Here is a 14,923-nt window from a genome sequence, read left to right as displayed (position 1 = left end):
CAATCTAAGCAGCAAACCTGCAATATCTGAATATGCAATTCAGTGTTGGCATACAGTGGTACCTCGCAAGACGAATGCCTCGCAAGACGGAAAACTAGCAAGACGAAAGAGTTTTTGGTTTTTTGAGTTGCTTCGCAAGACGATTTTCCCTATGGGCTTGCTTCACAAGACGGAAACGTCTTGCAAGTTTGTTTCCTTTTTCTTAAAACCGTTAATACAGTTGCGACTTGACTTCGAGGAGCAACTCATAGCACGCGGTGTGGTAGCCTTTTTTGAGGTTTTTGAAGACTTTGGTGATTTTTGAAGCTTTTCCAAAACTTTTCCGAAATCGTGCTTCGCAAGACGAAAAAATCGCAAGACGAAAAAACTCACGGAACGAATTAATTTCATCTTGCGAGGCACCACTGTAGTTTGTTGTCTTATCTGTATTTGCTGATTTGTGGGTAGTTGATGAATTGGCTATCTCCTCTTTGGGCAGCTGGGTGCGCTAGACTGAATGATGTTTCATTTATTTATTTAATGCAACACTAAAGCACAATATTAGAAACTGTTTAAAACAATGATGCAACCTTAGAATCACAGAACTGTACAGCTGGAAGGGACCCACCCCAAGTGCCATCTAGTCGAACCCCCTGCCAGGCAGGTACAGGATAGCTGTCCCATACAGGGATTGAACCTGCAACCTTGGTGTTATCAGCAACATGCTCTAGTCTAACCGACTGAGCTATACAGGCTCGGTTTGAGTTATACAGGCTATACAGGCTTTGATTTGAGTTTCTACTGAAATGAGGCTGCATTTTAATGTTGTATTTTAATCTTGTTTTTAAGTTGTATTTCAATCAATTGTGTCATATCTGCTGTTAGCTGCCCTGAGCCCAGTCTTGGCTGGGGAGGGTGGGGTATAAATAAAATTTATTATTATTATTATTATTATTATTATTATTATTATTATTATTATTATTATAGATTTATACACTGCTTGATTGTACAAAAAAACAATTAAAGCAGTTCACAAAGAAAATGAAATAATACCGTTGTCGGTTTAAAAAAGCACAGTTAAAAACAACTATTTGAAACATTTTTTTTCAAAGGCAGCAAACCAAAACCAGATTAAAACATACACAAGCATTCTACATGTCTGGGTAGCTAAACAGAAATGATTTTAGCAGGTGCTGAAGGTAGGATAGTGAAGGCACCTGCCTGGTGTCAATAAGAAGGGAGTTCCGAAGTGCTACAAGGCTGATTTCTTACAATGTGGCACTTGCAACAGTGTCCGTTCGACAGATGAAAGCAGTCGCGTGGGCATATTTGGGAAATGGCGATCTCTCAGGTCAACTGGTCCGAAGTTGTTAAGGGCTTTATGTACTAATGGTAACATCTTGAATTCGGGCTGGTAGCAAGTCAGCAGTCAGCGGTGATTTCTGAGTGCAGCTACTGGATTAAGCACAAGGGAAGCTGCTTTTGGAGCCTTCCTGCTGTGCTCTTAGAATAAATAGGACAGAGTAGCCATAAAAGAAGGAGGAGACTCTTGAGAGTGCCATGGACTGCAAGAAGATCAAACCTCTCCATTCTGAAGGAAATCAGCCCTGAGTGCTCACTGGAAGGACAGAGCCTGAAGCTGAGGCTCCAATACTTTGGCCACCTCATGAGAAGAGAAGACTCCCTGGAAAAGACCCTGATGCTGGGAAAGATGGAGGGCACAAGGAGAAGGGGACGACAGAGGACGAGATGGTTGGACAGTGTTCTCGAAGCTACCAGCATGAGTTTGACCAAACTGCGGGAGGCAGTGGAAGACAGGAGTGGCTGGCGTGCTCTGGTCCATGGGGTCACGAAGAGTCGGACACAACTAAACAACAACAAGCCATCAAAGGCCCTTTAGGACAACACAGGCATAGTGGAGAAATTCCTTCGGTCATCTGAAGTCTCTGTCCAGGTCCTCCACCTGCCAGTGTAGCCTTGTGTATTCTTGGGTGAGATCACCTTGTTTGTTCTGGGCTCTGTTCTCAAGGAGCCAAGCTACCGCATTCTTCCAAACACAAAAAGCAGATGTTTCAAACAACTGTGGAACAAAATGCTAACATCAATTTAGCTCTTTTCTTTTTTAAAGACCCCACTGTGGATATTTTCATGGGGGTCAGGGCATCATCTTTTAAATGCAAAAAAAGATTCAGGGCTGCGAATCCTTGGCTGGCTGGATAGCACAGGAATGTGGAAAATGTTGTGTCAAGGCTATGCAGAGCTCGCATCCACCTGGAGCTGATACCAGAATCTCTGGGGCACAGCTAGGTCAGACTTGTGGTTGTTATATCACAGCCCAGGGGTTGCCAGTCAGACCCTTCAGGTGTCCCCTTTTTCCTGGTAAAGTCCCAGGTTTACAGAAGCCGTCCCGGTTTCTGATTTGACCCCAGAATGTCCCGCTTCTCCTTAGGACATCCCTATTTCCATCGGAGAAATATTGGAGGGTATGGAGTTATGCAACCCCCGAACCATCTGAAGGCAGCCCTGTATACGGAAGTCTTTTCCATTTTAATACATGTTTCAATAGACTGTAGTTTAGACTAACCACCGTTCTTGTGTTAGACATACTAGAAACTGTGATTAGTTGAAATGAGGAAGTGGATGTTTCCCATCTCCTCCTCGTTTTTGTGTGGGATTAAGGCAGGCTTAGGTAAACTCGGCCCTCCAGATGTTTTGGGACTACAACTCCCATCATCCCTAGCTAACAGGACCAGTGGTCAGGGATGATGGGGGTTGTAGTCCCAAAACATCTGGAGGGCCAAGTCTGCCTATGCCTGGATTAAGGGAAGACAGCCCTTGCATCTAGGGTTCAAGCAGGTTCGTTCCTGTAATGCTAAATAATGGTTTAACATTTTATCCAAACCAGGCCTAAGACGTTCATGAGAAAACACGACCCTTACGGAAACGAGCAACGTACACAGCAAGCTATGAAAAGCTCTGTTTTGCAAGCTCTGTTTAATAGGTGCCATTCAGCATTGTCAAATTAAGAACCAAATCAACGAAAAAGATTGAAAACCTTGATAAAAGTACCTGAGGAGGAGTTGGACATTAACCCGGATGAAAGGTGTTGTGAAACATTGTGGAGGTGAACTGTGTAAAATGTTCCATTTTACTGTTGCGTGACCGAGAGAGGCAGAATATTGGATAGGGCTGTACAAAGAGGGATTGGCATGGTTTTCAATATTATTAACTGATTGATTGATTGATTGATTGATTGATTGATTGATAAATTTATATACTGCCCTATACCCACAGGTCTCAGGGCGGTTCACAACATAAAATCACAATATAAAAACACAAAATGCACAATAAAAAGAAAAACAAGGGCAACCCAATATTCCACACACACACCCAACACATTTTAAAAGGGCATTGGATGTCAATCAGCCACAGGCCTGGTTGAAGAGGAACATTTTTGCCTGGTGTCTAAAGGTGTCTAATGAAGGCGCCAGACGAACTTCCCTGGGGAGAGCATTCCACAGATGGGGAGCCACTGCAGAGAAGGCCCTGTTCTCGTGTTGCCACCCTCCGGACCTCACATGGAGGAGGAGGCACATGAAGAAGGGCCTCAGAAGATGATCTCAGGGGTCATGTGGAAAGAGGAGGTCTTTGAGGTATTGCAGTCCAGAGCTGTTCAGTAGGCCCCATCAAGTTCTAAGGCAGGAATAGCCAAGGGGGTGCACTCTAGGTGTTGTTGACTACAGCTCCCATCATCCCTAGATAGCACGGCCAAGGGTTAGGGATGCCGATAGCGGCAGTCCAGCAACACTGGAGAGCTCCACATTGACTGTCCCTGTGCTAAGGTCTCAATCATGGGTGGGAGAGGGTGTTGGGGGAGGTGTCTGCTTTGAAATCCATATCAAAACATTGCAGTTGGACATCTAAACCATTAATTCTCTGGTAAGCCATGGAAATGGAACTGCATTTTGTTTGTTATGCTTCAGGATCAGATATTTCAGGAGGTTAATCACTAACCCTCTTATCTAAACAATCTACAAGCGCCTTCAGTATTTATGAAGATGAAGTTCTGCTTCCACTAGTTTCAGCCAGCAGGGCAGAATATGTTAACAGCAGGCCTTTGAACCTTGAATTGTGCCTCCCCCAATCTGAAATCTCTCTCTTTCGCACGTGTACAAGCACACATCTGCAACCGCACTCTAATTTAAACCCCGATCAGAATCCCATTCACACACATCCCCGCTGATATCTAAACTGTTGGCCCTCCATGCAGTAGTAATGGCTAGAAGAACAACGGCTTGTCCGAATCAACCGAGAGCGCAAACCGAAGCCTAATGACACAGTAGCCCCAATGAATGGATTATATTTGGGGAAATTGCTTGTGAAAACATGTATGTTAAAGGGGAAATGTGGAATTAAATGCTAATGAATTTTCCTGAGGACTTGGGGGTGAGGGGAATGCTAACTGATAGAGAGAACCAAACTAAAGATTGTAAAAATATAGAAAACGAGAGAAACTTAAATTATTACTTTAAAACGTATTTGTAGCCCACCTTTCACCGAAGCTGGGATTCAAAGCGGCTGGCAACGTTTAAGAGCAACATTATAAAATGCAAGGTAGTAGAAACAAACTAGTTAAAAACAATAATTAAAATACATCACAGCTCATTTCGAAGCAGCAATTAACATAGTTTAGCTTGACAGCAGCCAAGTTGACAGCATTGTCTTCACCTTTGTTTTCAAAGGCCGGTCTGAATAGGAAGGTCTTAGGCTGTCAGTGGGAGAACTGACAAATTCATCCTGTCGTCATTGTCCTCCCAGTTTAGAAGAGAAGAAGAAGAGTTTGGATTTGATATCCCGCCTTTCACTCCCCTTCAGGAGTCTCAAAGCGGCTAACAATCTCCTTTCCCTTCCTCCCCCACAACAAACACTCTGTGAGGTGAGTGGGGCTGAGAGATTTCAGAGAAGTGTGACTGGCCAAAGGTCACCCAGCAGCTGCATGTGGAGGAGCGGAGACGCGAACCCGGTTCCCCAGATTATGTGACTACCGCTCTTAACCACTACACCACACTGGCTCTTTAATACTTCCATTTGCCCTGCTGTTTTCCCCTGGGCAAACCTGCAGTTTAGCACTGAATCGGAACAAATAGCAATTGGGTTTTCTGGGGGAAAGCAATGGGCAAAGTCAAAACCGCCCAGACCCATGCCTTGAAAGCATGGGGCAATAAGAAATGTGGAGTCCTAAATGCGCCTATAATTACAGCCCCTCGCCAAGTTCACGGCTGAGGCGTCATCTGAAGCCAGAGCCTTGATCACCCTTAGCCATTACGTTCAAGTTGTGGATGCTGGATCACATTGCATATGAGAGAAAAACTTGGTTACCCAAGAGGAAATAAACATTGTTTCTAGTGCTGTCTTCAGGAAACACAAGTTTTAATTCCAAGAAGTACAACACACACAGTACAGTGGTACCTCAGGTTAAGAACTTAATTCATTGTCCGTTCTTAACCTGAAACTGTTCTTAACCTGAGGTACCACTTTAGCTAATGGGGCCTCCTGCTACCGCCACATCGCCGCCACGCAATATCTGTTCTCACCCTGAAGCAAAGCTCTTAACCTGAGCTACTATTTCTGGGTTAACGGAGTCTGTAACCTGAAGCGTCGAAGCGTCTGTAACCTGAGGTACCACTGTATTATTGAACTGCTATACCTGGGGGATCAATGCATAACTAGCCCCACATCTTTGCAGTTATAGCATTTCATTCAGCAATAAATCTATTATGACTATTATTATTATTATTTTACAGGGGAACAAGGAAAAAAAAAACCCTGGACAAGAGCATACGTTCTTGCAAGCTCAGTCTTTTCAAGTCATGTAACAGGATGAGATTAACAGAAACACTTTAACCTGTCCCAAACTGGCAATTTGTCAATTGTCTCTCACATAGGAAATAATTCGGGGAGGGGTTCTTTTCACACGCCACCTTTTGGCGTGTTTCTCTTTTTAACTAGCTGTCAAAATTGCCACCAAAAGGTGAGCTGAGGACACGGCTGTTATAAGCAGCCGGATTAGATTAGGAGCACAGCCAAGCACAGAAAAAGGATTTGGCAGAAACACAGAACGCCAGGCTGACCATCTCCCCCAAAGGTACGTACAAGGAAGCGCTGGTCACTAATTCTTTTGAGATCCAACATCGCCGAACTCACATGCACATTTTGAACGGCTACTTGCAGTTTTACAACCAGGCAGGTGGCAATTCTAGTTACACAACCCAGGGCGACGCACACACAAAGCAGCACTGTTGAATAAACAGGTACAATCCAGCTGCCCTCCTGATGATGGTTCCTTAATCCGGTGTCTTCAAACCCTCTAACTCTGAAGTAGTTTCGCTGACGTCATTGGGATTACCCTCAGAGAAAGAGGTTTGCTAACACAGACTTTCAGGGAGGAAATTATACGGAGAGAGAGAGACTCATAGGAAATTGTCACTTGCACAAGAAGAGTAAACAGTGCCCCTTAGTTTCATCCACTTACACCAGGGGTAGGCAAACTAAGGTCCGTGGGCTGATGCGGTCCAATCGCCTTCTCAATCTGGCCCGCGGATAGTCCGGGAATCAGCATGTTTTTACATGAGTAGAATGTGTCCTTTTATTTAACATGCATCTCTGGGTTATTTGTGGGGCCTGCCTGGTGTTTTTACATGAGTAGAATGTGTGCTTTTATTTCAAATGCACCTCTGGGTTATTTGTGGGGCATAGGAATTTGTTCTCCCCCCCCCAAAAAAAATAGTCCGGCCCCTCACATGGTCTGAGGGACGGTGGACTGTCCCACGGCTGAAAAAGGTTGCTGACCCCTGACTTACACAGAAACAAAATGTTCACAAAGAACCTGAGACAACAACAACAATACCCCAAGAAATCTATTCATTTTTACCACTAGGATGTTTTTTCTGGTCTGAGCAAAGGTAAATGAGAGTAAACATGTGGTTATAAGAATTGCCCCATGGATCTGGGGAAGTACATGGTTTTTTTCTGACACCACACCCTTTATTCGGTTCTTAGACTATTTTACTACCCTGAGATACAGTGGAACAAAGTTCGGGACTAAAAGAAAAATGACACCTAAAAACAGTTTTGTTAAGTTTTGTTGAAGGTTTGGATTCAGGCAAATATCCCACTTCTCTGTCACAGTCTCCTCGTACAATCAAACAATGAGATATAAATCTCAGTGTTACTTGAAGCTCCAGGGCATTTATTTGATCCTTAAAATTGACTGTGGGGTTAGAACTTCAGTTTTACATCAATTGATTTGGTGGGCGGGGCTGAAATGCAACAATATAGTACATAAATTCTGAAGAAAATTCTAAGGAAATCACCCTCACCCACAATTACAGAAATATTGCTCCTTTTTCCAAGATAACCCTTCCACAAATGTGACAGCAACTTCGGCATTCACTTTTACAGTTTCCCCTGCCTTCTAAAGTTTTATTACTCTGTGGGTTTTTATTTTTATTTAAAATAGCACTGTTTACACCATTTTGTTCAGAGGTTGTATATACGCAGTCAGACTGCCGGGCTCTGATTGAACGGCTTGCTTCCAAAGTGTACGTTTAAAAAAATATATAGTTTAGAGTACAGCAAATAAAACAAAACTCTGCTGTTTACCTCTCAGAGCATTCCCAACTCAACATTCCTTGGTCCCCCTCTTTTGTTCCTCACCTCCCTGACTTTGTACACAATTTTGAGCAGGCAGGCTCCAGCCCCCCTCCTCACTGCCCCCTCCTGTCCTTATCTGAAGTCTTCTGTTGCCAAATTAAGAGAAATAAATGCAAAATTTCCCCCACCTTGTACAGAGGGCCATTGAGAACGTTTCTGTTTTCCATAGCTCCGGTGTCTTCCTTTTCCTCCATGCTCTCTTGATTTTAAAAGCTTGGATTTCCAGTGTAAACATCAAAGTGGGCCCCCCAGGAGACAAAATAAGTGCTTCTCCAGCAGAGTAGGACAGTTGAACTGAGCTACTTCTGTTAAGTAGCTCAGAGGGTTGTTGTGGCGGTTTCTTTCCCTCCTCCTAAAGTCCTCTTGGTCTAATCCTAGATTTTCAAATCACGCTTCATAGGTTTGTTAAGGAGCACGCAACATGTGAGCAGGGGAGAGTATGTATTTCCCTCTCAGAGATGGATTGATCTTGTTGCCTGCACAAACCCCTCTCTGATCTTATTCTGCAGACTGGCTTTTTAAAAAACAAAACAACAATAAAAATCAGATTCTGTGTTTTTTTTCTGGAGGGCAACTTCCCAAATCAGAAGTAATTCAACAGGTTAGCTCCTCCTCTCTGCTCTCAGAGCTATTCTAGATTATATAGATATTATATGCCTAGGATAATAAAAAAAACAACAACTAGATGCAAGGTCACCCGGCAACCGATCCTTTCACGTCACTGAAGGTAATAAAGTCAACTTACATTGAAGCCTTATTATCTGCCTGAGTAAATATTGTTGTTGGGATAAGCAGAAGCTTGGAATGGTAAGAGGGATGAATGAATTACTAAATCCCTCTGTGTCGCTCTCACCATATGCATCTGAGTTATGTTTTAAATATGACTGTCAACCGATGGAAAAAAAATTTCATACAAGAATCCCCTGCTTTTTGAACTATTGATCAAGTTAGCCGCTGCGTTTTGGTACATTTGCACACACAACCGAAACCTCGACGCGGAGCCGTTGGGTAAGATCTCTTATCTGAGCAAAGGAAGGAAGGAAATCGCTTTGGAGACGGATTTTCTCTTTAATTTGCTTGCACTGGTGAGACACTGGAACCAAATTAGTCTAAATAATAAATAATCAAGAGAGAGATCTTCCAGTAATATAAGCCTCCGCTGTTGTTAGGCAAAGTTTATACATCAAGACCAAAAGAGGGGGGGGCGGGAATGTGCAGCCCATTCCAATAACTGGAGATGAATAATGCATCTAGAGAAATTGCAGTTCTGTTTGGGAGAAGCAAGGAGGAAAGGACTGAAAAATGGTCTGAGTGTAGGTACAACCAAAATAACAAGAGTGTTATTATTGCAGTCCCATAGATTAATTCACGGGGACAAGCCACAGTATGGGAGCCTCCCACATGGGCCAAAGCATCTCATAACAGAGCATTTATGTGGCCTGAGAACATAGACAAAGTGCTTGCAGTGGTCCAACTGATTACAGCAGCGGTTTTCAACCCCTGTGCCGTGGCACCCTGGGGTGCCTTGAATGACAGTCGGGGTGCTGTGGGCAACACTGGCCTCTGTCCCTCTTTCCTTCCCTCCCTCCCCTGATGCCCTTTCGCGTGTCGCCAGTGTTAAGTTGTGGGTGAACATATCAGACGACACAGCGATTCTTCAAACAGCTCTTGTTTATTCACAGGCCAGAACAGAACTGAACTGAAGGGTTCAGCCAGCCTGCTTATATAGAGCTCCACTACAAAGCAACAGTAACCACTTTCTGTAAGTATCCAATCACTGAACGTCACTTTCAATTCCTTATTTGCATATGTGGACCTGAGTGAAAATTATCTACAGTATCCCCCTGCTGGCCCAGGGTGAGAACTTCAGGACATAACAGCGTCTCTGTCTCCCAAAGGCTTGCACAGCTGTTTGTTGCAACAGCTCTGGGGCTGGTCCAGGGGTGCTGGTTGCCAGGAGCTGAGGCAGCCTTGGAATAAACAAGCAAGTGGACGGGGGAGCCCAGCCAGCCAGTCCACCAACGCTTGCTGTTGGGAATGAACAGGCACCTGTGGGGCAGTGTGAGGAGGCACCTCTCTTGGGGGCGGGAGGGCAGGCAGCTCAGAGACCAGGGAAGGTAGCAGCAGCTGCCCAGAGGACTCCCAAGGAGAGGGGAGAGGAGGCTGAGGGAACACTCCACAAGGAAAGGTGTTTGAAAAAGGGTGAGAAGCTGCCAGCTCTGCAGGCAAGGGGTGACGTAACTGGGCTCTGCCTGGTTCCCTGTAGCTTCATTTCTCGCAGGGAGGGAACTGCCAGAAGGCCCTCGGTGCTGGACCTCAGTGTCCTGGCTGAACGATGGGGGTGGAGATACTCCTTCTGGTTTAGGGCTTCAAATGTGAGCACTAGCACTTTGAATTGTGCTTGGAAACATACTGGGAGCCAATGTAGGTCTTTGAGGACCGGTGTTATATAGTCTCTGCAGCCACTCCCAGTCACTACTCTAGCTGCCGCATTCTGGATTAGTTGTAGTTTCTGGGTCACCTTCAAAGGTAGCCCCATGCAGAGCGCATTGCAGTAGTCCAAGTGGGGGATAACTAGAGCATGCACCACTCTGGCAAGACAGTCTACGGGCAGGTAGGGTCTCAGCCTGTGTACCAGGTGGAGCTGGTAGACAGCCGCCCTGGACACAGAATTTACCTGTGCCTCCACAGACAGCTGTGAGTCCAAAATGACTCCCAGGCTGTGCACCTGGTCCTTCAGGGGCACAGTTACCCCATTCAGGACCAGGGAGTCCTCCATACCTGCCCATCCCCTGTCCCCCCAAAACCGTACTTCTGTCTTGTCAGGATTCAACCTCAATCAATCAGCTGCCATCCATCCTCCAACCACCTCCAGACACTCACACAGGACCTTCTCTGTCTTCAGTGGTTGTGATTTAAAGGAGAGGTAGAGCTGGGTATCATCTGCATACTGATGAACACCCAGCTCAAACCCTTTGATGATCTCTCCCAGCGGCTTCATATGTTAAAAAGTAAGGGGGAGTGGACAGAACCCTGAGGCACCCCACAAGTGGGATCCCAGGGGTCTGAACACTCAAGAACTGATGCTGTTTCCGCCCCTGAAAAAAAGCCTCTCTTATGATAAATAAGAGTACTGTAGTGGTTTGAGAGAGTAATTCAGCCTCGAGCTTCTTGGAGGATAATGAATATCTAGATCCATTTCTGTTAGGGTTCAAACCCCAGTTGTAGTTGCCCCAGTAGACAACCGTTACTGAGAGAGAAAGGGACAGGGCTAATACAACCCTCTCTCCCTCCTGGTTGCCTAGCTACTATCTCAAAACTGTCCAACTCTTTCCCTGACTGTATGGCATCTGAATCTGCTGGTCTCTCTGCTTCTGGGAATGTTGAAGGAAGGGGGGGCAAATCTTCCCCTTCTTCCTCTCTTAAAGGCTGCTCTGTCTGTGACTGCATTCCTCCCTCTTCAGAGTCATAATAGTCTCTGACATCCAATCAGCCCCAGCCAACAACGTCTAGAAGGCCACAGGTTCCTCAACCCTACCACAAAGATAACTCTGGGACAAACAAGCCATGGCTGCTCTCCCTTCAAAAACATGAGAGCATAGGAGCCAAGTCCTGGGGACTGAGTGCCCTCCCTCCCATAAAATATTTGAGGGGGCCAGCCCCCCACCCACAAAGCTAATGGGCATTGCCATTCAGATGGTGTATGTGCTCTGTTTTGTGGTGCAGGGCATACCTGGGCCCCCCTAATATTTTATTCAAGTTGGCACCCCCACGTATGAGTCCGCAGTTATCCAGATTTGGCTCTGTTAATTGAATTCTTTAATTTTATCTTCTTCACGGCCCACTAATTTCTGCTGTGAGGCTTAGTACTCGTCGTATCTCAGTTGCAGCTCTTTTATTATGGCTGGGGCAGAGGGACACTTGCAACCAGGAAAGACAGAATATTATATTATTGCCTGAGTGAACTCCTGCCTCAGGCTATTTCGGGGGCCAACGTCATGCCTTCCTCTGAGATCTTCAGGCGGCTGCAGATGAACGATGTCCCCCAAAGAGGTGGCATTTTTATTGGTTGCAAAACTCTCCTGCCCACCCCGGAAAAAGGTCAGGCCCCTTCTTTTGGCAACGGTCTTTGATTTCGAGATCCGTTTCCCCTGGACTGATCCTTTCAAGCTTTTAGGATTAATAAAATGATCAAATAGCTGGAAAGGTCAACCAGGTCTGTGAAGCATGCATTTCAAATCACTTTAATGAAGCAGCGTTTCATAGGGAGAAAGGAATCTTTCGGATTAACTCTCTGCTCTTCTGAGGCCAAGCGGAAGCGAGGAAAGAAAGGGGAAAGATATGGGGGTGTAGCCCGTACTGGAACTCAGAGTAGACTCATTGAAGTTACCGGTAACCAACTCAGGTTCATTATTTTCAATGGGTCTAGGGACGCGGGTGGCGCTGTGGGTTAAACCACAGAGCCTAGGACTTGCCAATCAGAAGGTCGGCGGTTCGAATCCCCGCGATGGGGTGAGCTCCCGTTGCTCAGTCCCTGCTCCTGCCAACCTAGCAGTTCGAAAGCACGTCAAAGTGCAAGTAGATAAATAGGGACCGCTCTGGCGTGAAGGTAAACAGCGTTTCCGTGTGCTGCTCTGGTTCTCCAGAAGCGGCTGAGTCATGCTGGCCACATGACCCGGAAGCTGTCTGCGGACAAACGCCGGCTCCCTCTGGCCAATAAAGCAAGATGAGCGCCGCAACCCCAGAGTCGGTCACGACTGGACCTAATGGTCAGGGGCCCCTTTACCTTTTTACCCTCATTTGGGAGAATATTGTAACTTCGGACTTCCCACCTTCCCGTCTGTGGGTTCTGTTATTAAACCATTTCTACTGCATCTTTAGAAAAATAATAATCCAAGTGTGTTTTTTTATAACTCCATTGTTTCCATAGTTCTCGTTACATTACAAGTGTAATTGCAATCACGCTAACGTTTTCAACTGCTTACAGTGGTCTTTAAGGAAAAGTGTAAATTTCCCCCATTCCTTATTAAAGTTTTGGTCTTCCTGGTTCTTGAGCTTTCCGGTCAGTTTTGCCATTTCGGCGTAGTCCAATAGTTTCATTTGCCATTCTTCTCTGGAAAGGGCCCTTGCTTTTTTCTATCCGGGTGGCCAAAAGACCTCAAAGTTCAAGGCCCATTTGCCTGAGGTGACTACTTCCTTCCACCCAATGGTAGGGCCAGCGTTTTGGAACCACCTCTGCTAACCCTGCCCTGTCTTCGTTCACTCTGACTTCCCTACATTGTCTTTGATAGCTAGCTGGCTAAACATGAATCATTTCATTCCTTTTATTCTGTCCTCTTTTTTTCTGGCTCGCGAGAGGCAGTGGAACAAGATCAGAAATTGCTTGGACTAGACTCTACTCCCACCATCGCAACCTGTTTCGAAACCTCAGATGGGGAGTCTGTCAAGCCAATTAGATGACTTCCCTGTACAGCGGTACCTCGTGTTACAGACGCTTCAGGTTACAGACTCTGCTAACCTAGAAACAGTACCTCAGGTTAAGAACTTTGCTTCAGGAAGAGAACAGAAATTGTGCAGTAGCGGCGCAGCGGCAGAGGGAGGCGCCATTAGCTAAAGTGGTACCTCAGGTTAAGAACAGTTTCAGGTTAAGAACGGACCTCCAGAACGAATTAAGTTCTTAACCTGAGGTATCACTGTGTGTTGCTCCCGAGAGGTGAGGTCCAAGTCCGGTCCATGGTCAAAGGTGCAATGTGGAGGCAGTTCGTAGTAGCTGAAGCTGGGTGCAGGGCAGGGAGTCGGGTGAAGTCAGGAACAGGCATGCAAGCAGGGAGCCAGGGCAGGTCAGGAGCTCTGGCAGAAAAGCAGGACAGGGTTCAGGCAGGAACTAGCAACCAACAATGTTGCTGCTGCAACTTGGGGCTGGGGCTGGCCGGCTTTTATCTGCCCTGAGGCATAGGGCAGCCCCGATCCTCTGGTGACTCGCCTCTCCTGGCCTGGAGGCGAGCCCTCCTCCTGCGGGAACTTAGTTCCCTCCGCCTCTCTGCCCTGAGCCTCTGCAGCTCAGGAGAGGCTGGAGGGTTACTGGACCCAGAGGCAACCTCAGCTTCCCCTGATGGGGCTGAGAGTGGAGCACCTGCAGGCAATGGGTCCTCCATCCCCTCAGGAGCCAGAGCAGACTCAGCTGATGCCTGCACCTGAGGATCCAGCACAGGTGAGGACCCTTCAGGCTCAAGCCCCAGCCCTGGCTCAGCTGGTTCTGGAGGCAGGGAATCCTGTGCAGGCTGGGATCCCTCAGGTTCAGCATCCGAGTCCGAATCCCAGGCCATCACACACTGTACTGTGTGACTGACAGGCCGATGGACTGACTGGCGGACTGACAGGCTCTAATCAAAAGGGAAACGGATCGGAATGAGTCTGCCCAGTTCTCTGCTTGTTAAGCAGATCCGAAAGAGGAGGAGGCCAGCCCCGTTTCTCCAGTTCCCCTCTTGCCCTGCCTCTCTCCTGCCGTGGACTTTCTTTCTGCTCAGATAAGGTACTCGGAATACCAAGCTTGCAAGCAGGGAGGCAGGGAGGGAGAATGGTACAACGTGTTACCGGGTCCGTTCCACGTCAGCCCAAACAACCCCCTCCCCCTCTGGAGAAATAAAACTGATAACCGCTCCGAAAGAAAGAGGTTGCGAAGAGATGCGGGCTGCCGCTTAGAAGGGCCGGGTACAAAGGGGGAACAGGACTCCTGCATTTTGAGAAGTGACGTCGAAACATTTGGAGGGTGCTTTCCGAGGGTGTGAAGGTTTATCGAGCCATAATCCTTCCAACCTGAAAGCCGCTGGCCTGCAGGACGTTATTGGGCTCACAGCCAGAGTGAATACTCAGGGGGTTGTAGGACAGCATGGGTAGGCCCTGCGGCACTCTCCACATGTTATGCCAGTGTGGTGAAGTGGTTAGAAGGCTGTTCTCCAACTGGAGCGCTCGCAGGCCAGTGTTTCCCAGTTGTCTGTGTTTATACTACATTTTTTTTAGATTTACCTTGAGACAGTCTTTAAACCTCTTTTGTTGACCACCAGCATTACACTTTCCATTTTTAAGTTTGGAATAGAGTACAGTGGTACCTCGGATTACATACGCTTCAGGTTACAGATGCTTCAGGTTACAGACTCTGCTAACCCAGAAATAGGACCTCGGGTTGAGAACTTTGCTTCAGGATGAGAACAGAAATCGTGCTCCGGCGGCG

At 46.6% G+C, this 14,923-nt stretch overlaps 1 protein-coding gene across 3 annotated transcripts in view; it reads right to left on the bottom strand.

Moving 5' to 3' along the window:
* Positions 1–8,195, bottom strand: part of PDE8A (phosphodiesterase 8A) — a 170,863-nt gene extending 162,668 nt beyond the window's left edge. For 2 of the 3 annotated variants that reach the window (XM_028705477.2, XM_077918831.1), the window contains exon 1: positions 7,821–8,195. Coding sequence is in view for 1 of the 3 variants with exons in the window: in XM_077918831.1 (XP_077774957.1) it covers positions 7,821–7,886 (66 nt within the window). In the remaining 2 variants the exon portion in view is untranslated. The remainder of the gene's footprint in view (positions 1–7,820) is intronic. The other variant, XM_077918833.1, reaches the window with a different exon arrangement.
* Between the last annotated feature and the right edge of the window lie 6,728 nt (positions 8,196–14,923).

The sequence above is a fragment of the Podarcis muralis genome, chromosome 14, assembly GCF_964188315.1.
Source record: "Podarcis muralis chromosome 14, rPodMur119.hap1.1, whole genome shotgun sequence".
Taxonomy (NCBI): domain Eukaryota; kingdom Metazoa; phylum Chordata; class Lepidosauria; order Squamata; family Lacertidae; genus Podarcis; species Podarcis muralis.
This window is presented reverse-complemented; position numbering and strand designations above follow the sequence as displayed.